Here is a 26,602-nt window from a genome sequence, read left to right as displayed (position 1 = left end):
TATAACAATTGTGGGACTTCTAGAATTATGTGTGCACAAAATAAAGTCGAAAATTATCTGATTAGTACCGTAAAAGTAACAGTGAAGAAACAGAACCCCTCTGAAAGCAGCTTAAAAAGCAAGAAAGTTCTTGTAGAGATTTAGATGAGGTCAAGGTCCCAAGTGAATTGGTCTAAGGGGATGGACAGCCACGGGCCCTACCCCACCACTGCCTCGTTCTCCATCCACTCTCTTGGGAGGACAACGTCTTCTGTCTCTTCTCTTTATATACCTGGTTCTCTCTCGCGCTTGCTCTTGCCCTTTCTCTCAAGCTTGCCTTCTCCTTGTGCCGTTAAAGGGGCACATATGAGATCATGGCCACTTAATTTCGAAGTTCGGATTTGCAGACAAGAAATACCCAAAGTCAAAGGTGAATAGTTAAGCGCTTTATTAAGCGAGAGCAAAAAGAAAGGAAGAATCAAGAGTGTACATCGGGAGACGGGAAATCACCAACACCCGAACACAGACACTGGGGAATCCCCAGAGGCAGCAGTGGTCGGGGTTTGTCTGGGAACAGTTCCAGGGGAAGCATCCTTCCCTCGGGTGGGATTCCAAAGTCTCACTTTGGGGGCTGTGGTTAAATATGTTTTAGACAAAAGTGGCTACGCACCAAGGGCCTAGTGTGATTTTGACTAACTGGTCCCTGTGGGAGAAGGGCCAGTTCTCCCCAAAAAACAGCTAGAGATCAAAAGGCAATAATCTCCCGGGGAAAAGGGCCAGTTCTCCCAGGGAGATGGCACGATATTTTGCTTTTCCAGTGAAGGTCACAGCTCAGGCATAAACAGGGAGAATTCTCAAAGCCCCTTTAACCCTTTACTCCTACGGACTTGGACAGGCATGTTCATACAGGTGCGACTGTTCAGCACAGCTTCCGTAATTAACTTACCTTGTGACCCAATATTTAAATCCCCCAAAGGGGAAATTTTATTGGTTTAGCTTAGGTCACGTGTCTACATTTAGTTCATCAGCTGTGGCCAAATAGAGACCACATAGATTGACTTTATACCTAGATCGCTCCCCTCTGCTCACGTGGGTGCAGCTCGCACTCGAAGAAGAGGATGTTGACCAGGAAGAAATTGCGAACATCTAAACGATACATAGCATTCGCTAACAATGATATCCTGTCAAGATTTTGTTTCCCTCCCGACAGAGACAGAAGGAATGAGAACTGCTATGTATGTGGGAAATACATCTGGATTTCATAGGTAGAATTAAGCTCTTCTCATCTACACTGGAATTAAAAAATAAATTCTTCAACCAAATGTCTTCTGAGTTGCTCATTTCCCCCTGAGTTAGCCTCCTTACGGGTAAGGGTACATGAACATCCCGATGTTCATCTTCAGAATCGCTACCGTTCACTCCATCTGCCGACACTGCTTTCATGTTCATCTAGAGAGGACGGCATTTCTGGAGCTTCACAATGGAAAGGATAAATGATGAAGTAACTGCCGTTCTTTTTATTTTGTATTAGTTTTGTATTTTTAAGTTGATGATAGAGAAGAAGAGTCACAAACACAACCCCATCCTAAAATCAGTGTAGTAGTCACGGATGGAAGGACAGTCCCCGAGTCTGCGTTGTAGGAAAGTGGGCGTGGCTTTGAGCTGCACACGTGTCCTGTCGCCCCTGTCTGCATCACACATGAGGGGCAACCCTGAAATCAGCCTGGAAAGCAAACATTAGTGTTCCTGCAAAAAATACAGCTGTAGGTGAGACCGTTGTTAATTCCACTAAATGGGACACGGGACACATCCCATGCTATGCTTCGTCAGTTTGATGCTGGCGAGTCTTCCTAGAGGAAGGCTCCACAGAATATGCAGGCAACTTGGTTCTCCAATGTTGTAACATGAATCTCCAATCATTGTCACGTTAAAAAATGTTACACATTTTTTAAAAATAATTTTTAGCTCGTAAATAAGTTTTTAGCGACCATTTTCATTTTCCCTATGAAATTTCAATGGGGTAGGCTTTTCATGGAAATCATGTATGTTTGAAACAAAGCACAATGTTATCTGGTTAATACCGTAAGAGTAACTTAGAAAAGGAAAATAATCTCTCTGAAACCGGAAGCATTTTCCATTAAGTTTCAACAGAGCATCTCTGTTAAAGCTCAAGGGAGTCATCACAGTGATTGGGAGTTCCTGATTTTTAATGTTTTACTTCCCAAGAAGGATGTAAAACATGGGGATTACCCACACACTTTATCTTTGTTTAAAGTATATTTTATGGAGTATGCTATTACAGTTGTCTCATTTTTTCCCTCCCCTTTATTCATACTCCCCCTCCCACCAGCATTTCCCCCCTTAGTTCATGTCCATGTGCCATACATATAAGTTCTTTTACTTCTCCGTTTCTCATACTATTCTTAACCTCCCCCTGTCCATTTTGTACCTATGATTTATGCTACTTATTCCCTGTACCTTTTTCCCCCATTCTCCCCGCTCCCCCTCCTCACTGATAACCTTCCATGTGATCTCCATTTCTGTGATTCTGTTCCTGTTTTAGTCGTTTGCTCAGTTTTTGTTTTAAGGTTCGATGCGATAGTTGTAAGTTTGTTGTCATTCAAGTGTTTATATTTTTGATCTTCTTTTTCTTACATAATCTCTTTAACATTTCATGTAATAAGGGCTTGGTGATGATGAACCCCTTTAACTTGACCTTGTCTGGGAAGCACTTTATCTTGATTAGCGACCGACGGAGACCTGACTACCCACCACCACAGCAGCACATCTGTAGCTTTCTAAAAGGTTTCATTAGGACTTTCTTAGACATCATGAACGTATTTTGTAAAGCAATCATAGAGACAAGCACATACTTTCATTTTTCCCTTTTGGCATCTGAAAACATTAGTTTGAATTGTTAATCGTCCTATTAACCATTAGCTAATCAAACAGATGATCAGGCTGAACCAGGAGCATCTGCAGGGACCAGACCCCCTACCACCGCCAGTCCCATGCAGCCGCCAGCCGGGGGTCCCGGTGTGTCCCCGTTGCTGTGATGTGTGCCTCCTCCATCCCCGCCCCCCCGGCATCCTGGGGCCTCTGCGCCCTGGGTTCCAGGCTGCAGACAGAGAGGCTGGCACAAGATTATTTTCTGTGAGAAATGAAATCTAAGAAAATGAAAACGGGTTAATCAGACTTAACTAAATACAGTTTTCAACAGCGTTGAAAACTGTATTTATTTTGAACTTAGCTCATTTTAAAAGATATTTTGTAACTGTATAAGTCTATAATATTTACTATTTATATAAAAATATATGGGACTCTCTTTGCCAATTAGAATTCTAGCATAACACTAGGAAGTAAACTGAAATTCAGTTTGTGCAGGTAACACTACTACTGAAATAAGAAGTGCATTTAAAAAAAGAGGTACATGAAAGACTTTTTGTAGTTATGTTATACAGTCAGACACATTAGATTTCAGATTTAACCATCTCTTTATAAATCATCTAAAAACACACAGTAGAATGAGGATAACTTCTGTAACTAACCAGCAAAGATATTTTAAAATAAACTATTTTGAGTAAAATATTGAATAATATGCTTGTAATAACCTGAGGGACATATGGAATATGACTAAATGCATATCTATCCAGGTACAAATTAAGATAAAAGCATGTCTCATTAGAGATAGCTAGAGAATACATTTAAAAAAACAAATAGATCATTCTTAAATGGGAAGTGATATTATACAAACCATCGGCAGGAAAATACTTTTCCAGATGTACCATGAGATAATTTCAGTTGATTATTTGACCGCGTCCAGTAGGTAGTTAGAGGCTACGATGGGAGAATAAAACATACAGCGGGGGTTATTGTAACATAGATATCTCGGCATGGAGCACACAGAGACGTTTAGCCATGGGGGTTACCTGGGGCCTGTACCTGTTCTCTGGGTGTTACTATCTAGGATGGCTGGAGGCCGAGGGACATGCCCCTTCCCTTCTAGAATAAAGAACTCCCCCACCCATGAGAAAATCTGCCCAGTGCTCGCTGGCTGGCCCTCGGTCCTCGCCCGACGCTGTAGGCTCTTTACGTCCTCCTGCCCCAGGAGTGCAAATGGGTACTTCACGTTGTCTGAAGGGTCCCAGGTTAAGGGTACAGTGTAAATCGCTCCTCCTTGCCGGTACCCCAGAGTGTATCCTCATGCGTACAGTGCCTTCCTCTGGTCAGGAAATTCTGACAGTAAAGTGACCCCCTGCGCACAGCCTTTTCATCAATGCTGAGTGTGTAGGACAGAATGTGTAAGTTGGTTCATTAAATGGGTGCATGTGTGTCTCTGATTTTAAAGAAATGGACCTTTAGCAGAAATTTATGTCTAAATGGCTTTGTGTTCAATGGACCATAGAATTGTACACTTGAAACCTATACCGTCAAAATGTCACCCCAATAAATTTAAGTTGAAAAAATTTTTACAGAGAAAAGAGGACAGAAGTTGTAAGTATATAGCCCTGAGGCTTGACAATTGATCATGATACATTGTACGTAGAACAGCTGGTTACATTCAGCTCTTAAATGCTTTTTTTAAAAAAAACTTTACAAGAGTCTGAGTGACCTGGTTAACCCTTCTAGGCTGCATGTTAAGACTTGAATCATTATTGCTTAAATTAAGAACTATCCAGTAAAGAAAGGTGAGGATGAGACCATGTCAAAATTAAATAATGAAGAGGAAAAATGAAGTAAAAGCCAGTAAAAGGTGAAAATATGTAGAAGGTATGAGGTGGCCATTTTCATGTTGAGGAGAGCTGTCACACCAAACAAGACTGGTCATTTTGTCGATTGCAAAATCCTATGAAAATTATCCCAGGAGACAAAGAAAGAATGTGGTATACCCGTCTCCCATCTGATGTGAATCAGATCCAACCCTTGTCGCTCAGCAGAGCCCCTCGTCCTACCTGTAGGAAAATGCCCCTTATTCTTTTTTCCCTTCGTGTCCCTCTTTCTGAGAACTAGTAACTCCTCAAGGTTCTTCTGTGCACCAACCTAATACAAATATTCACCTTCCCTGAATTGTGATCATGGCAAACCATGAGTATTGGGGCTGGTAGGTGACCGATTGCTAGCTCAGGGCCTTGACGGGATGTCCTTGAACTCCTAGGAGCCGAGGTGACCTACATGAACATGACCGCCTACAACAAGGGCCGGCTGCAGTCCTCCTTCTGGATTGTGGACAAACAGCACGTTTACATCGGCAGTGCTGGCTTGGACTGGCGCTCTCTGGGACAGGTAATCTTTCCGTGTTCTATAAACTCAAGAGTTCTGTGGGCGTCGAACCTGCCACAGCCACACGGCCCTCAGTCACCTCCGCTGTGGCTGAGGGAAAGAGACACTTTGCATGATCATTTAACATCCCATGAGCTCCCCTGCATCTGTGAGTCAGCTACTGGAGACTTCTCTCCCATCAGCACCCACCCCTTCTCCTCCTCCACACTGAGCACAAATGCCATCTCCTACCTTGTCCACCCCTTTCTCGAGGTTCTCCATAGTTGGGATCGTGTTATTACACTTAGTCATTTCCCTTAAATCAGCCTCCCTTTCAACAGCGCTCGACTCCGTGGGACTTTTCTTGGTCGACCTCAGTATGACAAAAGCATGCACAGCAGGAACCTTGGGTTAGAACAGATTTTAATTTGAGCGAAATTGTGTGTGAAGCTAACAATTACACGAAGCATTCTAATGCATTCTCCAAGTGTCAGATTCAACCTAAGCCATCAGCCTTATGTATTTGGTGACGTTTTTCTGGTGGAATCAGGTTATTATTGCCTTCAGTCTATGGTAAATAGGAGAAATAGTAAAAATACCACCAACAGCTTCAGGGTATCAAAGGATTGCTGTATATTAGGCATTCTTCTAAGCAATTAAAGAGTATGAACTCATTTTATTTTTATAATAAGCCTTTGCTGTAAGTACTACTGTCATCCCTTTATTTTACAAAAGACAGAAGCTAAGACACAAATAAGCAACTTACCCAACCAAGGTCACCTTCCAGGGAAGGCAAAGCTAGAATTCATACTCAGGAAATCCAACTCCAAACCCCTCCATCTTATTTCACTGCTAATAATTTTTTAAGATTAGTTACATTCTTAAAAAAATCATTTTCTTCCATGATGTTACAGTACGCTGAGCTATAGATTTCCTCTCACACACTTTTCCTTAAGTAAAGCTAACGCTATTTATCAAAAAGACCCTTCGCTCATTCACATCTTTCAGATGCCAAACCCAGGATGACGTGAGAGCCAGAATACGATAGGAGGCCTCCGGCTTGAATTTCAAAGACTAGGAAGTCAGTACGTTTGTGTTTGAGCTTCTCTCTCCCCGTCCTCCGTTCAGGGTCATGCCCTAGACTCCGTGGCCGCAGGGAGTCCTGAGGGAGGAAAAACAGCCTCCACAGGCTTTTCCAAACAGGGGTCTGGATTTGTGAATCTCAGGAGCCCCTAAAAACACCATCAAGGAAACCAGCAAAAAAAAAAAAAAAAAAAATACAGCACTGATAAAGCAAACGAAAGACTGGCTAGTGTGTGAAGCAGGAAGAAAAGGGCACAACAGTCCTAAAACCACAGGACTCTGGGGACGCAGTTCTCAAATAGGAGAAGCTAAGAAAGAAAACATGAAAACCTACGTTTTGAGAAAAAAATTACTTTTGTTATTTTTTTAGCATCCCCTCTTAAATGAACTACTAGCCTGGAGTTGAAGGTGGGATTACATAGTTTCACTGATCTCAGGAATCTGGCAATTCTGGAATAGGGGAGATTTTTCAATAAGTAATATTTAAAAAAAAATAATGGCACTAGCAGGAACGTGCCATTTAAACTCTGTTCACATGTATTTTCGTCTTAGTCCCTTCAGTCCAAAAAGACCGGAATGGCTCTTGGGGTGCACAAGCTCCAGGGAAGCAGGAGGAGTTCTTCCAGCCACTGCCCATCCCTGAGCTGGTGATGGGACCTGGCAGCCCCCTGGGATGGGGCGTCACAGTGGCTTAGCCAGCTGCCCAGACCTTGTCCTGTAGCCTGGATGGGGAGAGAAAACGGACTGGCTCTGATGTGACTTGGTATCTAGTCTCGCCGACTAGATCATTTTTTCATCTTGGAAATTACCTCAGAGGACAATCAGCGTCGTGTTTTCCAAGGCGTGCTCTGTGAAACGCTATTTCAGTGACATGGCGGGTCACTCCCTGAGAGAACGGCTCTCTGCCCCTAAGACTGAGAAGCTCCGGGTTTAATTTAAATGTGCTTCTTCGCTGTCAGGTTCCCGTGAGCTGTTCACAATGCTAATAAGCTTCGTGACTCTCTAAGGGGGTTGAGAGTCTCCAACATTCATTAAACCTGTTTGGCTGTGAGTTAGTTTTCCTCGCTAGCTTTCTGGATCAAATACTCCTTGAAGCCTACCTATGTCCACCAGTGGTGGTCTGAGCCCACCCCCCCCCCCTTTTACAGATGAGAACACTGAGGCACGGATTTGGAGAGGTGGGGTGGGTGGATACCAGGTCAGTGACATAGCTTCGTGGCAAATTTTAGGACTCTCAGGCAAACAGTCATTTCACTACAATGTGCTACCTTAAGAAAAATATGTGATTCCAAAGCTGTGAACCGTAGGTGGGGTCTGTCTCCTTAGCAACAAAAGAACTGGACCACTGGCAAGCCACCACTTATATGTTAAAGAAAACCAACAGATAGTCATTGCATGTTTACTGTACTCAGGCAACTGCACGTTTGAAAAAAACAACATAAACCCACAAAACATCTCAAATTCCCTTTGAAAGCACTCTTGAAACATGACCACCCAGGAGATTTGCCAAGCAGGGCCAGCCACATAATCTGTGGGACCAGCACAAAATGAAAATTTGAGGCCACCTGTAAAAAAAATTATCAAGAATTCCAAGATGGCAAGAGCAGAGCCTTAAGCCAAGCACGGGGTCCTTCTAAGTCAGGGCCCACCCGAGTGTGGGGCCCTGTGTGTCTCGGGTCCCATGTGTGTGAACCGTGCAGAGGGGAGTCACCAGTCAGTGTTTGGGAGGCTTGGGAAGAAGAACATCCCAGCAGACTAAACAGTGAAGGGCCCAGCGACGAGATGGATTTTGAGCTGAGACTTAAGCAAGGGATTCGAAGGGTGAGTGAAGACTCGGGGTTGGACGTGCATGTGATGTGTTAGAAGAGGCATGAGCACTTTCCTGCAGCTGTCCCAGGAGTGTCCCAGGAGTGTCCCAGGTATTCCAGGTCGGGAATCTTGGAATGTAAGGCTGGGAAGGACAAGGGCAGGCTTGGGAAGGACTGTGAGTGGCCGCCGAGCACTGAATATGGATTCAGACCTGCAGGCTGCCATGGAACCGCTGACCCCCTGTGGTCAGAGCTGGGACCTGACGACACTGGAACAGATCTGGAGCGCACTGGCCGAGGAGTGAGGGGAGCGTGGAGACAGACAGCCGGTGGCTGTAATCAAAGAGGGCAGGGACAGGACTCCATTTGAATTAGGATGCTGTGAAAATGAATTTTCTGTGTCCACTTGGCGAGGCTATGATGCCCAACTGTGTAGTCAAACACCAGTCTAGAAGTTGCTGGGAAGGCATTTTTTGGATGTGACTGACATTTAAACCAGCAGACTTGAGGAAAGCAGATTGTCCTGCATCTTGTGGTGGGCCTCGTGTAATCAGTTGAAGGTCTTAAGCACAAAGATCAAGGTTTCTAAAATAAAGAATTTGGTCTCGAGACCACAGTGTACAAACCCCACCGGAGTCTGCAGCCTGCCAGGTTGCCTATTGAATTTCAGACTAGCTCGCAATCACGTGAGCTAGTTTCTTAAAATAAAGCCCTCTCACTGCTTCTCGGCCTTTTGGCTAAGATCTAGTGTAGTATCTGTCCTCATCACTTTAATATCTGGTGTGTCCTCTATCCAAGGACTTTATATTAAATGGAGTTTTGGAGCTGGGAGATGGAATAGGAGCTTGCTCCTCGCATCAGCCCGGTGTTGCAGTACTTCTAGGAACAGTGTACCAAAAGAAGAAAAAGAAAAAAATCTCCCTCTCTCTCTCTCTCTCTCTCTCTCTCCATATATATACACAACTGATTCTGTTTCTCTGGAGAATCCTGATTCATACAGATGGTGACAATGAGACCTGGAAGGAAATGACACAGGACAGACATGGCAAAGCTGCCTCATAGTGACTGACTGACTGTGAGGAACCAGCCACACGAAGCCATCACCATTATTATTTCCAGCCTCTGGAGAGGGGCCCACTGGGGGAAGGACCGTCTTGTCCACAGACATGGGGAGTGTCGGGGGGAGAGGCAGTCCCGATGTCCAGCGGGCAGCTGACGAAACAGCCTAGAGATTGGCTGGTGCTGTGCTTTTCATCTAATAGCTTGAGCACCTGAAGAGGGATGGTTCTTGACCGACCCTGCAGCTGTCGATTTCCCGGTAGCTGCTCTTTCTGACGATGACCGTCTGCAGGGTATTGAGCAGGGCTGCGCCCCTCCAGCCTCGCCCAGCCCGGATGTCTTTCAAGTCTCCCAGGGGGGTTGCAGCCAGAGCCTCACATTAGCGACGGGAAAAGGTGCTAAGACTTGAGGAGTCTTCGATTCCCTCTTCTTGCCCCTTTTAAAAATTTCAATGAAAAGAACAAAGAACTAAGGAACAGTTTTGAAGACCCAGTGGGCATGCCAGTGGGCAGGAGGAGGTCACTGTTTTTACCGCACCTCTGCGAGCTCTACGTCAACGTTTTTATCAGAATTTATGAGCTTATAAAGATAGGTCTTAGCTCTTAGGGACGTGGTGCGCTGCTAATGCAGATCACTGGGTACCGGAACCGACGTAAAGATGAGCCACAATGAAAGGCAATTCGACTGCAAATATGACAGAGAATGATTAATATTTCTTAGGCAACGTGTAATGAAGGAAAACAGAGGGTGGATTCTCCCAGTATTGATTTAAAAGATTAGCGAAGCTGCACAGAAAAGGTTATTTTTGTTGGCATATGCATTTCACTTTATTTTTTTCTCAGTTGAATAAAGTTCTTTTAAATGGAATTTATTGGGATGGCATCGGGTCATAAAGTCACACAGGTTTCAGGGGTAGAGGAAGTAGGAGAGGGTAGAGGGGATGGATGGTGCTGGAAGGCATACACGTCTTAAAGAAGATGAGGAGATGGTAAGCGCTGTTTCTTACAAAAGAAACGTATTAGCAGGCTGCATCTTCAATAACAAAGTTCTGCTTCTTTTCTGCAATTTCTAAAGTAACAGCTTGGTAGATAATCTTGTTTCAAAGAGCCCATGTAGGAAATCCTGTTTCCCGGTCTCCCCTGGGAGACACTCTCGCAAAGCTAGTTTATGTCTGTTATAAAATAGTCTCAAGTTGTGCAATTAAGTGAAGAAATAAGAGCACCATTAGCCACCCTCTGCCTGCATTCCCTACGATGAGATTCAGTCAATAGGTCCCACTCACTTCCCAAATCTTCCCTCATGGGAACCTCCAACCCTTACTGTAAATGGCATGATATTCCGAGATGTCCATTAAGGCTCCTTATGTGACATGCCTTGAGATCTCTTATCTCGGCCACTTTTTTTCCCCCTAGATATAATCATTTGGTTAATGTCCCTCTTAAAATGGGATGCTTAAAATTCAACAGTAGCTCAAATGTAGCCTCCCCAGGCGGACTTCAGCTTGTAGTCACGTGAGCATTTCATTTCTGGGAACACAGCTAAGGGTAGAGCCACCGTTCGGCCCCCACCCCAAGTTATTTCTGTTGGTTGCTACTAAGCTCACTGTTTGGCAATATAAGGTAGTGGTCGGAGTCCAGGAGGACTGAAGCTGAACTTTTTTCTGCCTTTAATAATTATATGACTTTGGGCAAGTTATTTTTTCATTTCTGTGAACTTGAATCTACAATCAAACTAATAATACCGACCTCCTACAATTGCCAGGGTGAAATGGGATGTCCTGGCACCCCCTAGCCCTATGTCTGCAGCAGGGTCACTGCTCAATGATTCGCAGCCTTAGAGTGGATGTCTAGAAAACTGTTTTTTCCTCCCTTGCTCAGGTATCTGGATGAATGGATCAGGGGAATGCCGGAGGCTCTAGTGTTTATTTATTGTCCTGGGCAAAGACTGCATTAATCTCCTCCCTAGGTTCGTCCAAAATCGTGTGGCCTAGTTACCTGCAGAGTAAGGTGGGCAGCGACACCCAAGGGGCATGGACCACGGGCCGTGTCCCTCTGAAGGGAGGTCTCCGATGCCCCGCCATTGAACTATAATCTACATCAGGTGCTTGCTGTTCCAAGTTGTCATCACTAATATGTAGAAAGCAACTGCCCAAGTTTACAAAATCGGAGGGCCAGAGCTTAAAACTCAGTTTTCAGAAACATGACAACGAGATTTTAGCGAGTGAGTCAGACCAATGTCCACAAGAGGATATTGAATGAGGGTGTGAAATAAATGATGCCCATCCAAACGAGAAGAAGCAAAAGCACTGATTCTAGAGAGCGGGAAAGGGAGGGGGAGAGAGAGAGAAACATCCACCATCCCGGCCAGGGACTGAACTCACAACCTACACAGCACATGCCCTGACCAGGAATTGAGCCTGCCACCTTTTGATATACAGGATGGTGCCTCAAACAACTGAGCCACACTGGCCAGGAAAAAGCCGTCCATGACAACGGGAATTGGAGCTTGGAAATTGCAGGAGGAAATTTGTGTCAGTGTAAACAAGGACGTTCTAACCCTAAAGTCATCCAGCAGTGGACAGGCCACACTGGTGAGGGAGTTCGCTCCCTGCCCCAGGCAGGAGAAGAGTGAGAACCTCCCTGGGATGCAGTGGAAGAAACGTTTTGGTGACGGGACCAGAAAGAGAGGGCAAGGAGCTCTGGTCTTCATCAGAGCTTAACCATATTGAGCTCAATAAATGTGAGTTGACACCATCATCGCTATCATCATCATTATCATTACTTTATACAACTTGCTACACACAGCAGGGAAGATGCTGGACACGTCTGCCTCCCATCCCTGCCTTAGGGACCAAATTACAGCTGTGTTTATGCCCAAGGGCCTGGCCACACCCACTCTGTATGTTGGGCTTGGTGAGAGAGGAGGGACCTACCCACAAAGCTGGTCCACACCAGTGTAGTAACATTCCTGACGCTGGCCTCAGGATGGTTGAGAACATATTATTCATCACAAAAATAAGTTCTTATATGCAGAAAAACACCACTTTAAACCATGGAGTTTTGTTTCGTTTTTAATATTGAGGTAGAACTCTAAGTGGCAAAGCTCACTGAAGACATACAGATTTTATTTTCTTCCACACAAGTTTATTAAAAACGTTTCACTGGATTTCTTTGAGAGTTTAGTCAGACTAAGAAATGCATTCATTTTAACCGCTTTATTTAAAAAGATTCACTTAAGTGATTTTTACTGCCCCGTTTTTCTCTATGGCTTTCGTATTTTAATTGGAAAAAACTAGAGTGTATTATCTTGATACAATGACTTGCAAAAATACTACTCTTACACCCATAAATCATTCTGCATACTTCAGGTGTTACAGCTCAAGCACCTATTGTAATTAGCTGTCACTTCGGCCCTTTACTGTTGAACTCACCAAAACATAGCTGTCATAGATCTTAAGACATTTTCTGGAATTGAATTCCCTCAGCAACCTCGTGTGAAAAATTAGCTCCAGGGCCTGGTTCCATTGTGACGTGGCCATCTCACCCCACACCCACAAACTGGGGAAAATATTCTTCCGGTTCTGAATTGCCTGTGTGGCTGGGTATGTTCGTTCTAGAAACGGTGGGTCTGAATTTCATCCTCAGAATCCTGTGGGAAAGGGCATGCTTCGTGATAAAGCAAGATTCAGACGGACAAACACATAGGTACAAATGTTAGTAGATTCGTCGTGTTCAGTAAGAGCTCTATACTCTTGGGGAGTTTCCCATGCACATTGATTTGTGTGGTCCTCACGGCAGCCCTGTGATGCCCAGGACAGGCTGTAGATGCTGCATCTTGCAGATCAGACAGCGGTGTCCAAGAGGCCAGTGGGAGAATACCCCAGAATTATCCTATCAGCTAGCATCAGAGTTAGGACTGGGGCCCGGACTTCTGGTTTATTTAACAGTCCTTGGCCTGGGTCACATGCTTTCTCTCAATAATCTGCTTTGCCCTGGCCTGGTGGCTCAGTTGGTTGGAACATCAGCCTATACACCTAAGGGGTGGGTTTGATCCTTGGTTGGGGTGGGCACGGAAGGCAGCCCATGGATGGTCCTCTCTCATGTCAATGCTTCTTTCTCCCTTCCTGCCTCTCTCTCTAGCATCAGTGAGTATGTCCTCAGGTGAGGATTAAATGTATGTATTTGGCTGAATCAGTGGTCCAGATACACGGTGGGGCAAAGTGGGTTTACAGTTGTGAGCACACAAGACACAGAACTCATTCTTGTGTGATTATTTATTCATCATTGTATGCTTTCCATACAAACAACCGTAAACTTACTTTTGCCCCGTCCCATGTATAGCAACATCCCACATTTACGGTGAGATCCCAGAGGTCTAGAAGCTGGATATTGGAGAGGTGTCTCTAACTAGAGTATGACCAAGAAATATATATATGCAGATTTTGGGCCAAAAGATCGCCAGTTCAATTCCTGGTAAGGGCACATGCCTGGATTGCACGCTGGGTCCCTGGTTGGGGACAAATGGGAGGCAATCAATTGATGTTTCTCTCTCACACTGATGTTTCTCTCCCTCTCTTTCTTCCTCCCTCCTCCCTCTCTAAAAATAAATAAATAAAATCTTTTTTTAAGTTTTAAAAACAAGAAATAGTTAATGAAGAAAGCAAGTTTCAAAATTCTATATGCAGGATATATACCGTATTTTACTGTGTATAATGCACACCTTTTTGCCCAAATTTTTGAGGGAAAAATAAAGATGCTCATTATACATGGGTCGTGCCTGAAGTACCTTGTATGTGTTCTTGTGTTTTGTCATTATTTGTCCCATAAAATTTCTTGCACCATAATATTGCTCAAAAATAAATGCTAAAATTCCTTTATAATACAAAGAACAAATATCTAAAAATAAACAAATAAATAAATAATTGAATGAACAAATTAAAACAAAAGATTTTTCCCCCTGAAAGTTTGGGCCAAAAGCATGGATGCGCATTACACACTGGAGCACGTTATACACGGCAAAATACGGTGTATGCACATATACATGTACCTGGCGTTAATAGTGTATTTGTCAGTTATGAATATGTCCAGATGCCAGTGACAATGGTAAAAACCCACACTGGCTTACGTAGATCAGAGTTGGGTGGTTTTGCACAGCAAAATGACCTGGCGGCTCAATGATGCCACCGAGGACCCTGACTCTATCTCTCTGCCTCTCTGCTCCTGTCACTTGCAGCAGGGTCGAAGGGTAGATGACAACCTGTAGCTGCCTCCTCCGTGTTCCAGGAAGCAAGTGGGAAGGACAATGGCACTTCAGGCGGAGGACAGAGGGGCTTCTCCCACTGTGGACAGGCTCTTCCTTTGGGAAGGGAGGTGCCCCAGGCATTTCTGCATCTCCTTGGTTGCCACGTGACCATCACTAGCTGTGGAGGAGGGGCCGAGGCTGGGTGCTGGGTGCTGGGTTAACCAACAGACAGTGCTGGCCATAGTGGATCTGGTGGAGGATTAACATAAACATTGATTTTATCCTCCTTTGACTAGAATAATACACGTTACTTGGATATTAGTGAAAATTTGAATTTTTTAATAAGAAACTATCTAACCCTCATACTTCATCACAAATGTCACCTCCTCTTTTAAGCCTTTGTTTTAATAAGTAGATGCTGTGCTTATGTGTTTGTTTTCTTCCCCGAAGGAAGATGCCATTAGACTTGGTAGATCATGAGTTCAAATTGCTCGTGTGTCCAGGACAAAACTGTGTAATTTTTAAAAGCCTCAGTTTTCTCATCTGTAAAATGATGATTATATACTTTATGGGGATTTTGCTGGCGTTGCATGAAATTAGATGAGAAAATAGAGAAACAACTAAGTAGCTTTTCAGGAACTAATTATCTTTCTCCTTCTGAAAATTCATAAAATGCCTTATCTTCCTCATGTTGCCACATTTCGCCTTCTGTTTTAGCTGTTCGTTTTACATTTTCCAGCTTTTCCTTATGAAGCACAGTGACTACCCCTCATTTTTGTTTCATTCCATGCAGAATATAGAATAGCACCTAGTACATAACATCTCATCCCCCCACGTATTAAAATTGAATTCATATTTTATTAAAAACACGTGAGCCCTGGCCAGGTGGCTCAGTTGGTTGGAACATTGTCCTGTGCACCAGAAAGGTTTCTGGTTCGATTCCCAGTTGGGGCACATGCCTAAGTTGTGGGTTTGATCCTCGGTCAGGGCACATGCAGAAAGCAACCATCGATGTTTCTCTCTTTCTCTCCCCTCCCCTCCCTTCCTTTCTCTCTAAACTCAATAAACATATCCTCAGGTGAGGGTTTGAAAAACACTTGAGTTATACATCACAGGGTAACTCCCTCCCGCTCCGCCCCCCCCCCCAAATTGATCATATTACCTTTTCCTCCACACTCTGGGTTCCGATGTGACTAATGAATTGGAACTGTCACCAGGCACCTATTTATGAGTAATCACTCTGAGTTGTGCTGGCAGATGCTGGCTCCATAGTCGTCATCAAGAAGCCACAGGGGTCTCAAAACTTCTGGAATCCTGTCAACATCCGAAGCTGTGAAGGTTTTCCATTCTTTCCAAGAAAAATGAAGGAGTGAAAGAATCTCAGGTTTAAAATGCCATCCTTAAAAAAAGTAAAAGGCAGAGAGCTTTTTCTCTCCAATTCATTTCAGTAAGATAGCCATGAAAGGTCTAATTAGGGGAGTTGAGAGACCCTTAAGGAGCCCCTGAAAATGAGTTTCTGACAAATAAACAGTTTCCCTTCTGTGCTATCTCTCTGACCCAGGCAAGCCTTGCAGAGCAGCCTCACCATTTCATTGTTCTGTTTCACCTGAAAATAAGGCAAACTCTTGCTTACGACCATCTAGAAAAGAGTTGTAGGTATACATTTGCCCTCCTGCCCCCCACTGAAATGATCAAAAGAACATGAGGAAGTCACAGTTTATTTTATCAATGTTCTTGGTCAGAATTCTCCTAAATAATATATACGTCTAATTATCCTGTTTTAGAAGCTTCCTGACTAATGTGTTGATCATTGCTGTTACCCAACCTTTCTCCCTTTCCCTCTTTAGTTCCTCATTTTTAGACATACCCAGCATGCGATAGGTCCCTTGCCTTTGGCAAATGACGGGTTATTGTTTATGATGGCGGTGTGGGGCGGGGCTGCTCTGCTTTTATGGGGCCAGGTCATTCATTTGAGGGGCACACTGTGATGAATGTACATGTTTCCCAGGTGGATTCCAAATAACATAAACATAGGCAGCCGGCTGTCTCCACACATTACCCTTGTTTCATGCAGTGGGGTCCTGAGGAAGTCAGTTAAGCTCCTTTGCCCCAGAAGCCTGCTACCAGTCAGAGAAGGAGTCAGAGTTGAGAGAGGGAGTCCTAGGACTTGGAAGGGAAGTTCTTACGCCCATTCCAGGCTCTAAGTTTTGAATCACATCTATTGATGATTGCCTTTCATCTCAAGAATCCACTTCTGCTACCCCCTATGAAAAATAGCAAAGTACATGTTGATGTAAGAACATCCAAACCTATGAAAAAAACTGTATGCGTTTATTAGAATTTATTTGAGTCAAACTGACGATGCGCCCAGAAGCATAGTCTCAACCAATGATAAAATACCCCAGAGAGTAATAGTTTGGCAGTTCTTTCTATGCATTTGGAATCAAAGTAGGGTATGTAGGGAAGGTTACATGAAATCCATTGGTGGCAGGTGAAGAGGTCTGGACAAAACAGGGCAGAAAAATCTCTGTGATGGGGTAAAAAGTAAAATGGAGAGAGGCATACGCCTTTTACATTGGCGGTGGGTACAGGGGAGTTAATATTTAACATTTATAGCGAATAGGGGTGGTATCCAGGCTACAGGTCATGTGTTCTCTCGAGGGTGGTTATGCCTCTGAGGGGTGTGGGAAAGAGGGGTACCCTGGCATTTCATAAATGCACAAGAACTATGGGCAGGGCCGGCTTAGGGCAAAAATTAACCCTTTACTAAGGTAGTTTTAGGGCTGGGTTGTGACTACTCACTGTGACCTGCCCACTTAGAAATTTATGATGAGATCACCCTGTGAGGTTACTTTGGGTCACTGAGCTTGTCAGGCCTGTCACGGGGCCCCTGGACTTGTCAGAGTTGCCACGTGACCCCTCTTTTGTTCACAAACTTAAATGCTTCTTGACCTCCTGTGCACAGTCTCGCTCTTTTCTGTCATTCTGGCCTTTTTTTTTTTTTTGACAATGCAATGGGATTTGAGTTCCAACAGTAGAGAGTAAGTAGTTTCAAACTTACAGTTGAAAACCTTTTGAGTCATAACTTCTCTGAGCCAGAAGATACCTCAGAGCTGGGGTTCCCAAACTGTTCACTGAGGCACCCTGGATTTACATGTTTGAGGAAAGTATAGCAAATCTATTGGTCTGGTTACCACAAAAGTTACTAGCTCCGAGAAGTTCATAATTTCAGCCTTCCTCATGGAGCTAGGGGTTTGGCAGTGGCTCTGATAAAAAGCAGTACTGGATAAGAGTCTTTGAGGAGCAGGACGGAAGGCGGTGCCCAGCGTCATTCCAAGTTCTGAGTTGTGCCAAACAGATGCTCACATCCATTCATAAATAGTTGTGGTTATCTGGGTGTGAAAAATATATATTTAAAATGTATTGGTACTTCTTTTAAAACAACTATTAAGTTGTTAGTACCTCAACAAAAATGAACCCATTTGGTTCTAGCTACTTAATAAATCAAACTCTTAGGTGTTTCTTTTGACTTAAAAATCCTGTACAACAATTAATGAGACATGAAGGGTCCTGTGATCTGAGGAAGTTTGGGCACCTCTGCCTTAAAGTCCAGCTAGTCCAGCTAGTCTAGCTGCCTATTTGATGGCATTAAAATACTTAATAAGGAATGATATTTTAATAAAATACTTAAATTATAATAAAGCAAAACATGCTATAGTTTATAACCAGCTACTGTCATTAAAGGAAATTACAGGTTATGTTCAATAATAAATACTCAAGTTAAGGATGGAGTTCATTGACATTGTATTAGTGTTCAACTTTTCTTATCTTAGTTAAGACAGAGTAAAATAAAAGCTGCACTACCTCTTCCCGTTATTTAGATGATGTTGTGGTGACTTCCTGATAACACTGATTGTGTGTCAGAATTCAGGGACAAAGACCATCGCAAAGTGAAATGACATGTAATCAATGGTGTGAAGAAACATAGGAACAAGTCATGGAGATGAAGAGAGATATGGATACAGCCTATTTTAAAAGTCAGTGATTTTACAGAAACACTTAAAACTTACATCCATTTTGGTGCCCTTGAAGAACCTCTGTGAGCTCCCTGGAACCTCAGGGACACCCCATGCTCAGTGTCAGAGTACAGCCTGCTGGGTTTAACCTGCGCAACAGGGCCGCTGTGAGTTCTGGGCCACCAGGGAGGCTTCCTTAGTTCCCTGAACTGTAGGGTTTTCTGCCTTTGGGGAAGCGAGGCAGACTGGGTAGCACTTTGAGCATCTTACGTGTAAATATCTGTCCTGCATTCATCTTCACTGATATCACAGGAAGGGGATGGAAACTCATTAGGCCTATAGAATCTCATTAAAGATTATCCCCCAAATTTCTACCCTTGAAGGTAGAAATGATCACTCTGACTTTTACCACTGAGTAGAGATGAAAGAATCGACACTAAAGGGGCAATTTAGAAATTCACTTTTTTGATACTGACCAAAATCATTATTAATCAAACATTCTGCAAATACTTCTGATCCTTGTTCTTAGGGAAGCAATTATATATGATTTGGGAAAGGAGGTTGAATAGACTGTGGATGGCCTGGAATGCTAAATTTAAAAGTTGGAGGTGGATCTTTGAAAGAGTGAAGGGCCATTGATGATATTTGACCTTGACCTAATCAAAGAAGTGTTTCAGAGAGATGCAGATAAAAACAGCAGGAAGGAGACATTTATGCAGCAGTTAGTATTGCTCTAAAGTCCTCCAATGCCGGGCTCGGGAGGCACAAGAATTGAATGTCCTCTACAGCAGGACTCCAATAAAATTGGAAAGAGCTGCACGTGTGTTATTTTAAGTTTCCTACACATTAAAAAATTTTTTTAAAGGTCAAAATAATCACAATTTTATTTAACCCAATATGTCTAAAATGTTAGCATTTCAATATGTAATTGATATGAAAAATGGAGATATTTTACATTTTTCATACTAAATCTTTTAAATTCAGAGTGTCATTTGCACTCCTGAGCACTTCTCGATTCAGACTAGTCACATTTTTAACTGCTCGGTAGCCTCACACAGCTGTCCGCTACTTTATTGGGCAAAGCGTCTCGAGGGCCTTGCTCCTCTACCCATGGTCTGCAGACCCGCAATATCGACATCGTTGGAGCGTGGCAATTTCTGCCCCGTTTCTGCACAGTTCTCGTGTTGCACCCCCAACCTACTGAATCAAAGCCTGAATGTGAATAACAGGACCTATGCAATTTGTGTGCTTGTGAAAGTTGGGAATCACTGTCTTCTAGAACAACGCTTCTCAACATGTGATTTGTGGGGCCAGAACCAGCAGTATCGGCACCACCTAGGAAATGTGGGGGCGCCAACACAAACCTATTGAATTAAACTTCGTCCAGAAATCTGAGTTCTCCCAGGCTCTCCAAATGATTCTGATACACGTTTGAGTCTGAGAACCACTGTACGGGAACCTCTTTCTCTGAGGAGGACACTAACAATCAGCCTCGAGTTCTCAGTCCTGCAGCAAAGTATCTTTGTGTTGGAGTAGAATGTGGTAGACCCCAAGCACACTATTTTTTTTTTACTCTCCTTTATTTTGAATCTTTGAGTTATCTGTAAATAAAATCCTCCAGATAGTTTATCATCAGGATTCTCTTTCTTATTTTCAGATTAGATTATTAGACTGATTTCTTGGTCCGCCTGCAAAAGTTTGTTTTAGTTACTTTTGTGTGTAGCGGTCCCACCAAGAAAGCTCAGCATTTTCCTGAGTTATGAAAAGTGTATGTCCTTTCTGCACATATGGTGAGGCCGGTGGCTTCTGGATAAGGTTAGGCTTAGTACTTATTTTCTAGTCCATTACCATTTTTGTTTCATTCTATAGTACAGACTCTACAGCATGGCAGCAGCTTGTAATTCTGTGGAGATTACATTGTGATTTGAGTGTTAATTAATGCGTTCATAGCTGGCAGCATATTTTGAACATCTTGCTCTATAGGCAGAGAGAATAATTGAAGTGGCATCTTGTCTTGCTCAAAAGCCTGTACTTGTGAACCACCTGGGAAATTCAGCATTATCTAGGAAAGTAGGAAGAAAAGAAGGGAGTCCTAAGATGGACTCATGAAGGAAAATTCCCATCTTACTAGGTTCATTGTTCTCCAAGACAGAGTGACAGACTCCGTAGATAAGAAAAAAGCAAGTGGAGTGTTTATTTTTAACTGAACTGCTTGGTTGCACTGCACTAGGACTCCCAGAGTTGCGGTGAATGGAGGAGGGGTTCTCTCTGACCGGTGCTGGGCATTGGAAGTTGGCCATGGGCTAGGCTAGGGCACCAATAATATTTACCCAAAAGTACAGTAGCTGGGGTTTGTAATGGATACATATGGCAGGTCTATGATGTGAACAATCACAGTAGCATTTATAGTACATAGACACTGGTCAAAGAGTTGGTTCTAGAAGCTGGATACACTTAAACCTGGAAAGCTGGTTCCTAGCATTGCTCAGCACCAAGGACAGCGCCCAGCTACATTTGCCCTCAGTTAAGGGCGTCATCTAGAGGCAGACCCCAGGTTAACACCTATTTCAAGATGTGAGCACAGGCTCAGTGGTAGAGGGCTGATTGGTTCTACCTCGTCTGGGTTCTCAGGGCTGGAGCCCAAACCTCATTTGAACAAGACATTCCCTGTCATGTCCTCCGAAGGTAGACCCCTTGCTGGGTTGTGTGGTGACCCGCTACCCAAGCACTCCTCGGCTCAGTGGTGAAAAGGGGTGAAGGGAAACCTATCCGTTGGTCTTTCACTGGAATCTTCTGTCTCAAGGGCTTGTTAGCAACTGGCACCTGGAACCCAGCAGTGGGGGTGTGGCCTATTCCTGAAAGGTGGATATTTTTATTCAGAGATTTCATGGAAAATTGTGAGGCTCTCCACAGTTCCCCGACTGAAAAGAAGAAGCCAATGAGGCTGACCCTGCTGTAGTTGAAAACCACTTAGTTGGAATGGTTTCCTGTGCTTGGGGAGCTAATCGTTGGAACAGGGAGGAGATCCCTGACGTGTGTTAGCGGAGCCCTTCCAGTGTTCACCTGCATTGTGTCCGAGGGAACCCAGGCTCTCGCAGCGTCTGGGGCGGGCTGGGATTCTTCGTTCCTGACACGGTGGCCTCCACTGATTAGGGCCTCTTCCCTTCTCTCTTCCCTTTGGCTTTGTAATGAGTGGTACAGGCCCAAAAGTTCGTTCTAGAAAACATCATTAAGTCAAATGGTTACAGGTAGAAAATGCGAATGAGTGAAGTCTCATTCAAAGAAGTGTTATTTTATTACTTTTAAGTGCATATATAATGTAACATACCAAACCAGCTAGAGCTGCAATTTCCAGGGTGGATGTTAAGCAGCGGTTGTTGCTTTAATGAGCAGATAAGTTATTTTTAATTAGTGTGGTTCAATCGGGTACTCAAAATAAGCTGGTTCTTTAAAACTGGTCAAAAGATGCGTTCCTAAAAACCTCCAGAATCTCAGAAACAAGGCAAAAGTATACTGTACTTTCAGTCCAATCATCATCTTAGACTTGTGTTGTTTAAGTTAATAAGGAATTACTATATATATTCTGCTTCTCCTATAAATTTGGATTTGAGAAAAGACCAATTATGTTTATCATCTCCTTTCTGACCAAACAGCAGTGGGGTTGTTACAGCTTCAAAGCACATCTTTTTCTATTATCTGAGATACATTGACAGTTCCCAGACTGTAGTCTCAGCAGAAAAACATTTATTCTCAGAAAAAAAAAAACATTTATTCTCAGAAAAAAACAGACTACATTATCAGCAAAAAGAAAAAAGAAAAAAGAAAAAACAACCATTAAGCCAAAACAAAAAATCTGGAAATTTTTTAATTGACATGTTTATATTACTCTGGTATTATAAAAGACTTGGACCTTTTATTGGTTGGCCCAATTAATATATTCTTTGTGTTCAGCCAAAGGCTTTCTTTAAGGTTATTTTTCAGTTATCCATGATATAAGAATGAATAAACATCGATAAGCTTATTAAAGATCTGTTGATCTTAATTAAGAATCGTATCTTTATCACTTGATTTTGGTTTGTTGGTTTGATTGTTTTGTAAATGCTGGATGTTCTGTTTCCCTAGGTTTGTGCTATTGCCCTAGTATGCGCATTCTGAAAATGCTTTTCCAGTATATTCTGTCGTGCAACTTGGTGCAGAAGCACCCCCTCAAGGAAACATTCCCCGATGTTTATATGTAGCAACATACACTGACGTGGCTTTCACCTCTTTAGCCTCAGCGGCAATTGAGTAAACAATTATTGAAACGTTTTAAAGGCAGACTGCCGGTCATCCAGAAAGCACCAGCCCTATTCCACCATGAGTCTCGGCACCAAACCGGTGTCTCACACATGCCAGATTATTTTGTTTGTTTTCATCTCGGCCATGATGCGCTTCATAGGCTGCTTTCACACGGCCACACATGCCCACAGTGTCAGTCCCTGTGACTCTTTGGCCTTGGGTGACCCATCTGTAAAATGGGGATTAAAAAACAGAACACCAACTTTGGAGTGTTGCTGTGAGATTTAATGCAATTAAAGATTGCGTAAATGTTAGTCCTTACCGTCGTCACCATGAGCACTGCTGTCACTGTCACTGCTGTACCGGATCCCATAACGGCACCTCCTTTTCATCCCACCCCAAAAAGGCTGCCAGAAAGCAAGCGACTGACAGTGACTTTACAATAAGGACAGTCTGAAATCGACTCTATTGGGCCAACATAGGTTTTAGTCTTTGGTTCTTTCCTTTGATCAGTAACAGAGTTTTATGTACCACTCACGGCTCAAGGAGGCGGGTAAGCACACCCCAACACTGGCCGTGGCAGCCTGCGAGGTGTGTCATCTGCCTGTGAACGGTGAAGCCAGGGGACACTTCCGTTTTCCCTGAGCTGGCTTCCATCCAGAGTCACTGCTGCCAGCCAGCACCTGTTCAGTCAGTGATTTCAAATAACAGTTGGTCAGTTCCTTGAGGAGAACTTTTTAAATTTTCTCTCTCCATTGGAGGACAAAATGGGGAAGGATTTCAAGAAACTGTCAGTAACTGAAGAGGTGGAAGGTCATTTGCTGAATAAAATCAGTGTCTCTCCTGACATGCTCTCCGATTTTAATAGATCTTGGAATTTGTGGAGGCAAAGCGGGTAGATTTATTCTTTTTTCAATTACAGTTGTCATTCAGTATTATTTTATATTATTTTAAGGTATACGCAGAGTGGTTGGACAATTAGTGCCTTTATATAATTACAGATTGATCCCCCAGTAAGTCTAGCACCTACCTGACTCTGTACGTAGTTATTACAATGTTACTAACTGTATTCCCTGTGCTGCATTTCACATCCCTGTGACCATTCTGTGCCTACCAATTTGTGCTTCTTAATCCCTTCCCCTTTTTCCCCAGCTCCTCCACCCCCCTCCCATCTAGCAGCCCTCAGTTTGTTCTCTGTACCTAAGAGTCTATTAATATTTTGTTTTATTCATTTATTTTGCTCTTTAGATTCTCCACACAAATGAAATCATACAGTATTTGTCTTTTTCTGTCTGACCTATTTCACTTAGCATAATACCCTCTAGGTCCATTCCTGTTGTTACACATGGTAACATTTCATTCTTTTTGTGGCCACGTAATATTCCATTGCATAAGTGTGCCACCATGTTTTTATCCACTCGTCTGTTGATTGGCAGTTGGTTTACTTTCAGATCTTGGATGTTGTCGATGAAGCTGCAGTGAACCTACGGGTGCATATGTCTTTTTGAATTAGTGTTTTGGATTTCCCTGGGTATATAGCAAGAAGTGAAATTGCTGGGTGATAAGGTTGTTCCATTTTTAATTTTTTGAGGGGTCCCCATACTGTTTTCCACTGTGGCTGCGCCAGTCTGCATTCCCACCAACAGTGCACTGGGGTTCCCTATTCTCCACGTTCTCCCCAGCGCTTGTTGTTTGTGGGTTTATTGATGATGGCCATTCTGACAGGTGTGAGGTGACCTTTCACCGTGGTTTAAATTCAAATGTCTCTGATGATTAGTGCCCTTAAGCATCTTTTCATATGTCTGTTGGCCATCGGCATGTCCTCTTTGGAGAAGTGTGGGTTTAATGCTGCTCTGTGCCCAGGAGAGAAGCCTGGGGGTATTCAGTTCCCCGTCAGTGCCTGCGTGTGGGAGCGTCTGCACATGTGTGTGAACAAAGGCAAGAGTGCTTTAGAATAGCTTGAGCGTATGGTGTTTCCTTCATTACACACCTCACTCGGGTAAGGATGTAAGGGCTTCTCGTGGCTTCCAAGTGTTTGCCGTGGTAAAGATGAAACACGCTTTTTTGGCTTAGTCCATATTTCATCTCCAGCTGGTTGCTGGGCATTTGTTTTCCTTAAGGCCACACACACCTTTGTGTCAGACTAAGGATGCGAAAAGGCTTTAATTAATTTTCCATAAATAAAAGCAACTCCTTGTCCTGGAGAACGTGCCTCTTCCAAAAGGGCATCGGAACCTCCGGATGGTGAAAGCTGCTTGTCCTAGAAAGACGGCTACAGAAATGAACCCCGGTGCAGCCTGCCGTCATTCTGTTTTCCGTTGTGTAAGTAAAATACTGAGGCCTGTTCTTGCTCCCTCTCAAAAACAAACGTTTTGTGTATGTGAAAGGCATACAAGTAAGGAGAAGAAGACCCTTTCAGTGGTTAAGGCATTGTCCTGATATGCCCAGGTGTGGGTTGGATCCCTGATCAGGGCTCTTACAAGAAGCAACCAGGAAATTAGTGGAACAACAAATCAATATCTCTCTCCCCCCCCCCCCCCTCTCTCTCTCTCTCTCTCTAATTAAAAATATATGAAAAATTTTAAAGAAACAAAAGAGGAGGTGACAAGGAGTTATTTCTACTGGGAAAATCCTCCAGCCCCAAGTATATACCCCACTGGGTTTCTCCTCCTCCTCCTGAGGGAAAAGTCCTTTGTCGGTTGATACTGGCAGGTGAAAAGACGAGTACTTGGCCATGGCTGGTGTGGCTCAGTGGATTGAGTGCTGGCCTGTGAACCAAAGGACTCCCGGTTTGATTCCCAGTCAGGGCACGTGCCTGTGTTGCAGGCCAGGTCCCCAGTGGGGAGTATGCACAGGCAAACATACACTGATGCTTCTCTCCCTCTCTTCCCCCGTCCTTTGCCCTCTCCAAAAAAGAAATACGTAAAATATTTTTAAAAGAAACCAAAACAGGCATTTGGTCTGTGGAAGAACATAGACAGAATTTGCGTTTTAGTCAGAGCAGCATGAAATCCATAACAGAAAAGTGCCTTCGAAGATGTACAAGTCAGCATCCAAGCACGTCTAATTAATCATGCGTAACCCAAGCACAGAAGCACTAAGCAGCTGTATGATAAGTTGCAGGAGAAACCGGAGACCAGAGATAACGTAGGCAGGGCTTCCCAGAAGTAACGAGAAGGCCGAGAAAGAGGAGACGGAAGGAATGTCAAGGCGGTACCATTTCCGCCACATCTATATAAACCCACCACACCTGTCAAGGAGATTAACTAGCTCACTGAATGCTTGCTACTGCTTCAGTATAAAAGCAGACAACTGCATGTGAAGTTGAGTTCTCCAGAAAGCCGTTTCTAAAACACCCTTACCTTCTAGTGTCTTCCTGTGGCCTCGAATTCCATTTGCAACAGAAATAGGGTCATTGACATGACTCACGTTCTGCAAGATGTCAGCGCGTCTGTGGAGTAGATGCGCCTCAAGGACACTGCCGGAGAGCCTTGTTAACTTTCTAAAACATTGGGTGACTCACTGGATTAACTTGATAGAACTTTCCAGGGGTAGACACAGTTTCGCTTGCAGTAAACTACAGACATTTTTTCACATACAAAATTAGACTTAACACTACTTCCCACACATTCACTTGGGCTGTTTATATCACTGGGGTTGAAGGAAATTTGATTTCCAAGAATAAGAGGTGATTTTTCTAGACTTTCCAAAAGTGCACACAAATTGCATGAATTTCATTTTGTTACTTTCAAATACATAACCAACGTACGGGTATTGAGGGTGTTACCTCCTTTACCCAAATACCTCCTTTTTTAAAGGTAATGGCTTTTACAGACAATTATTTATCCCTTGCGTGTACAAGATTTTCTAAATTTATTC

The 26,602-nt window shown here is 43.5% G+C and overlaps 1 protein-coding gene and 1 non-coding gene across 5 annotated transcripts in view; both read left to right on the top strand.

Moving 5' to 3' along the window:
* Window positions 1-26,602, top strand: part of PLD5 (phospholipase D family member 5) — a 217,899-nt gene that overhangs the window by 161,254 nt on the left and 30,043 nt on the right. For all 4 annotated transcript variants that reach the window (XM_028531292.2, XM_036016210.1, XM_036016211.1 and 1 more), the window contains one exon: window positions 5,135-5,262. In XM_028531292.2, coding sequence (XP_028387093.1) covers window positions 5,135-5,262 — 128 coding nt within the window. The remainder of the gene's footprint in view (window positions 1-5,134; window positions 5,263-26,602) is intronic.
* On the top strand, window positions 8,847-9,028 carry LOC114512489. Its single transcript, XR_003685801.1, has one exon. It is a non-coding gene; the product is annotated as a U2 spliceosomal RNA (small nuclear RNA).

This window comes from Phyllostomus discolor, chromosome 15, assembly GCF_004126475.2.
Source record: "Phyllostomus discolor isolate MPI-MPIP mPhyDis1 chromosome 15, mPhyDis1.pri.v3, whole genome shotgun sequence".
NCBI classification, from domain to species: Eukaryota; Metazoa; Chordata; class Mammalia; order Chiroptera; family Phyllostomidae; genus Phyllostomus; species Phyllostomus discolor.
Note: the sequence above shows the minus strand (reverse complement) of the source record. Positions and strands in the feature narration are given on the sequence as shown.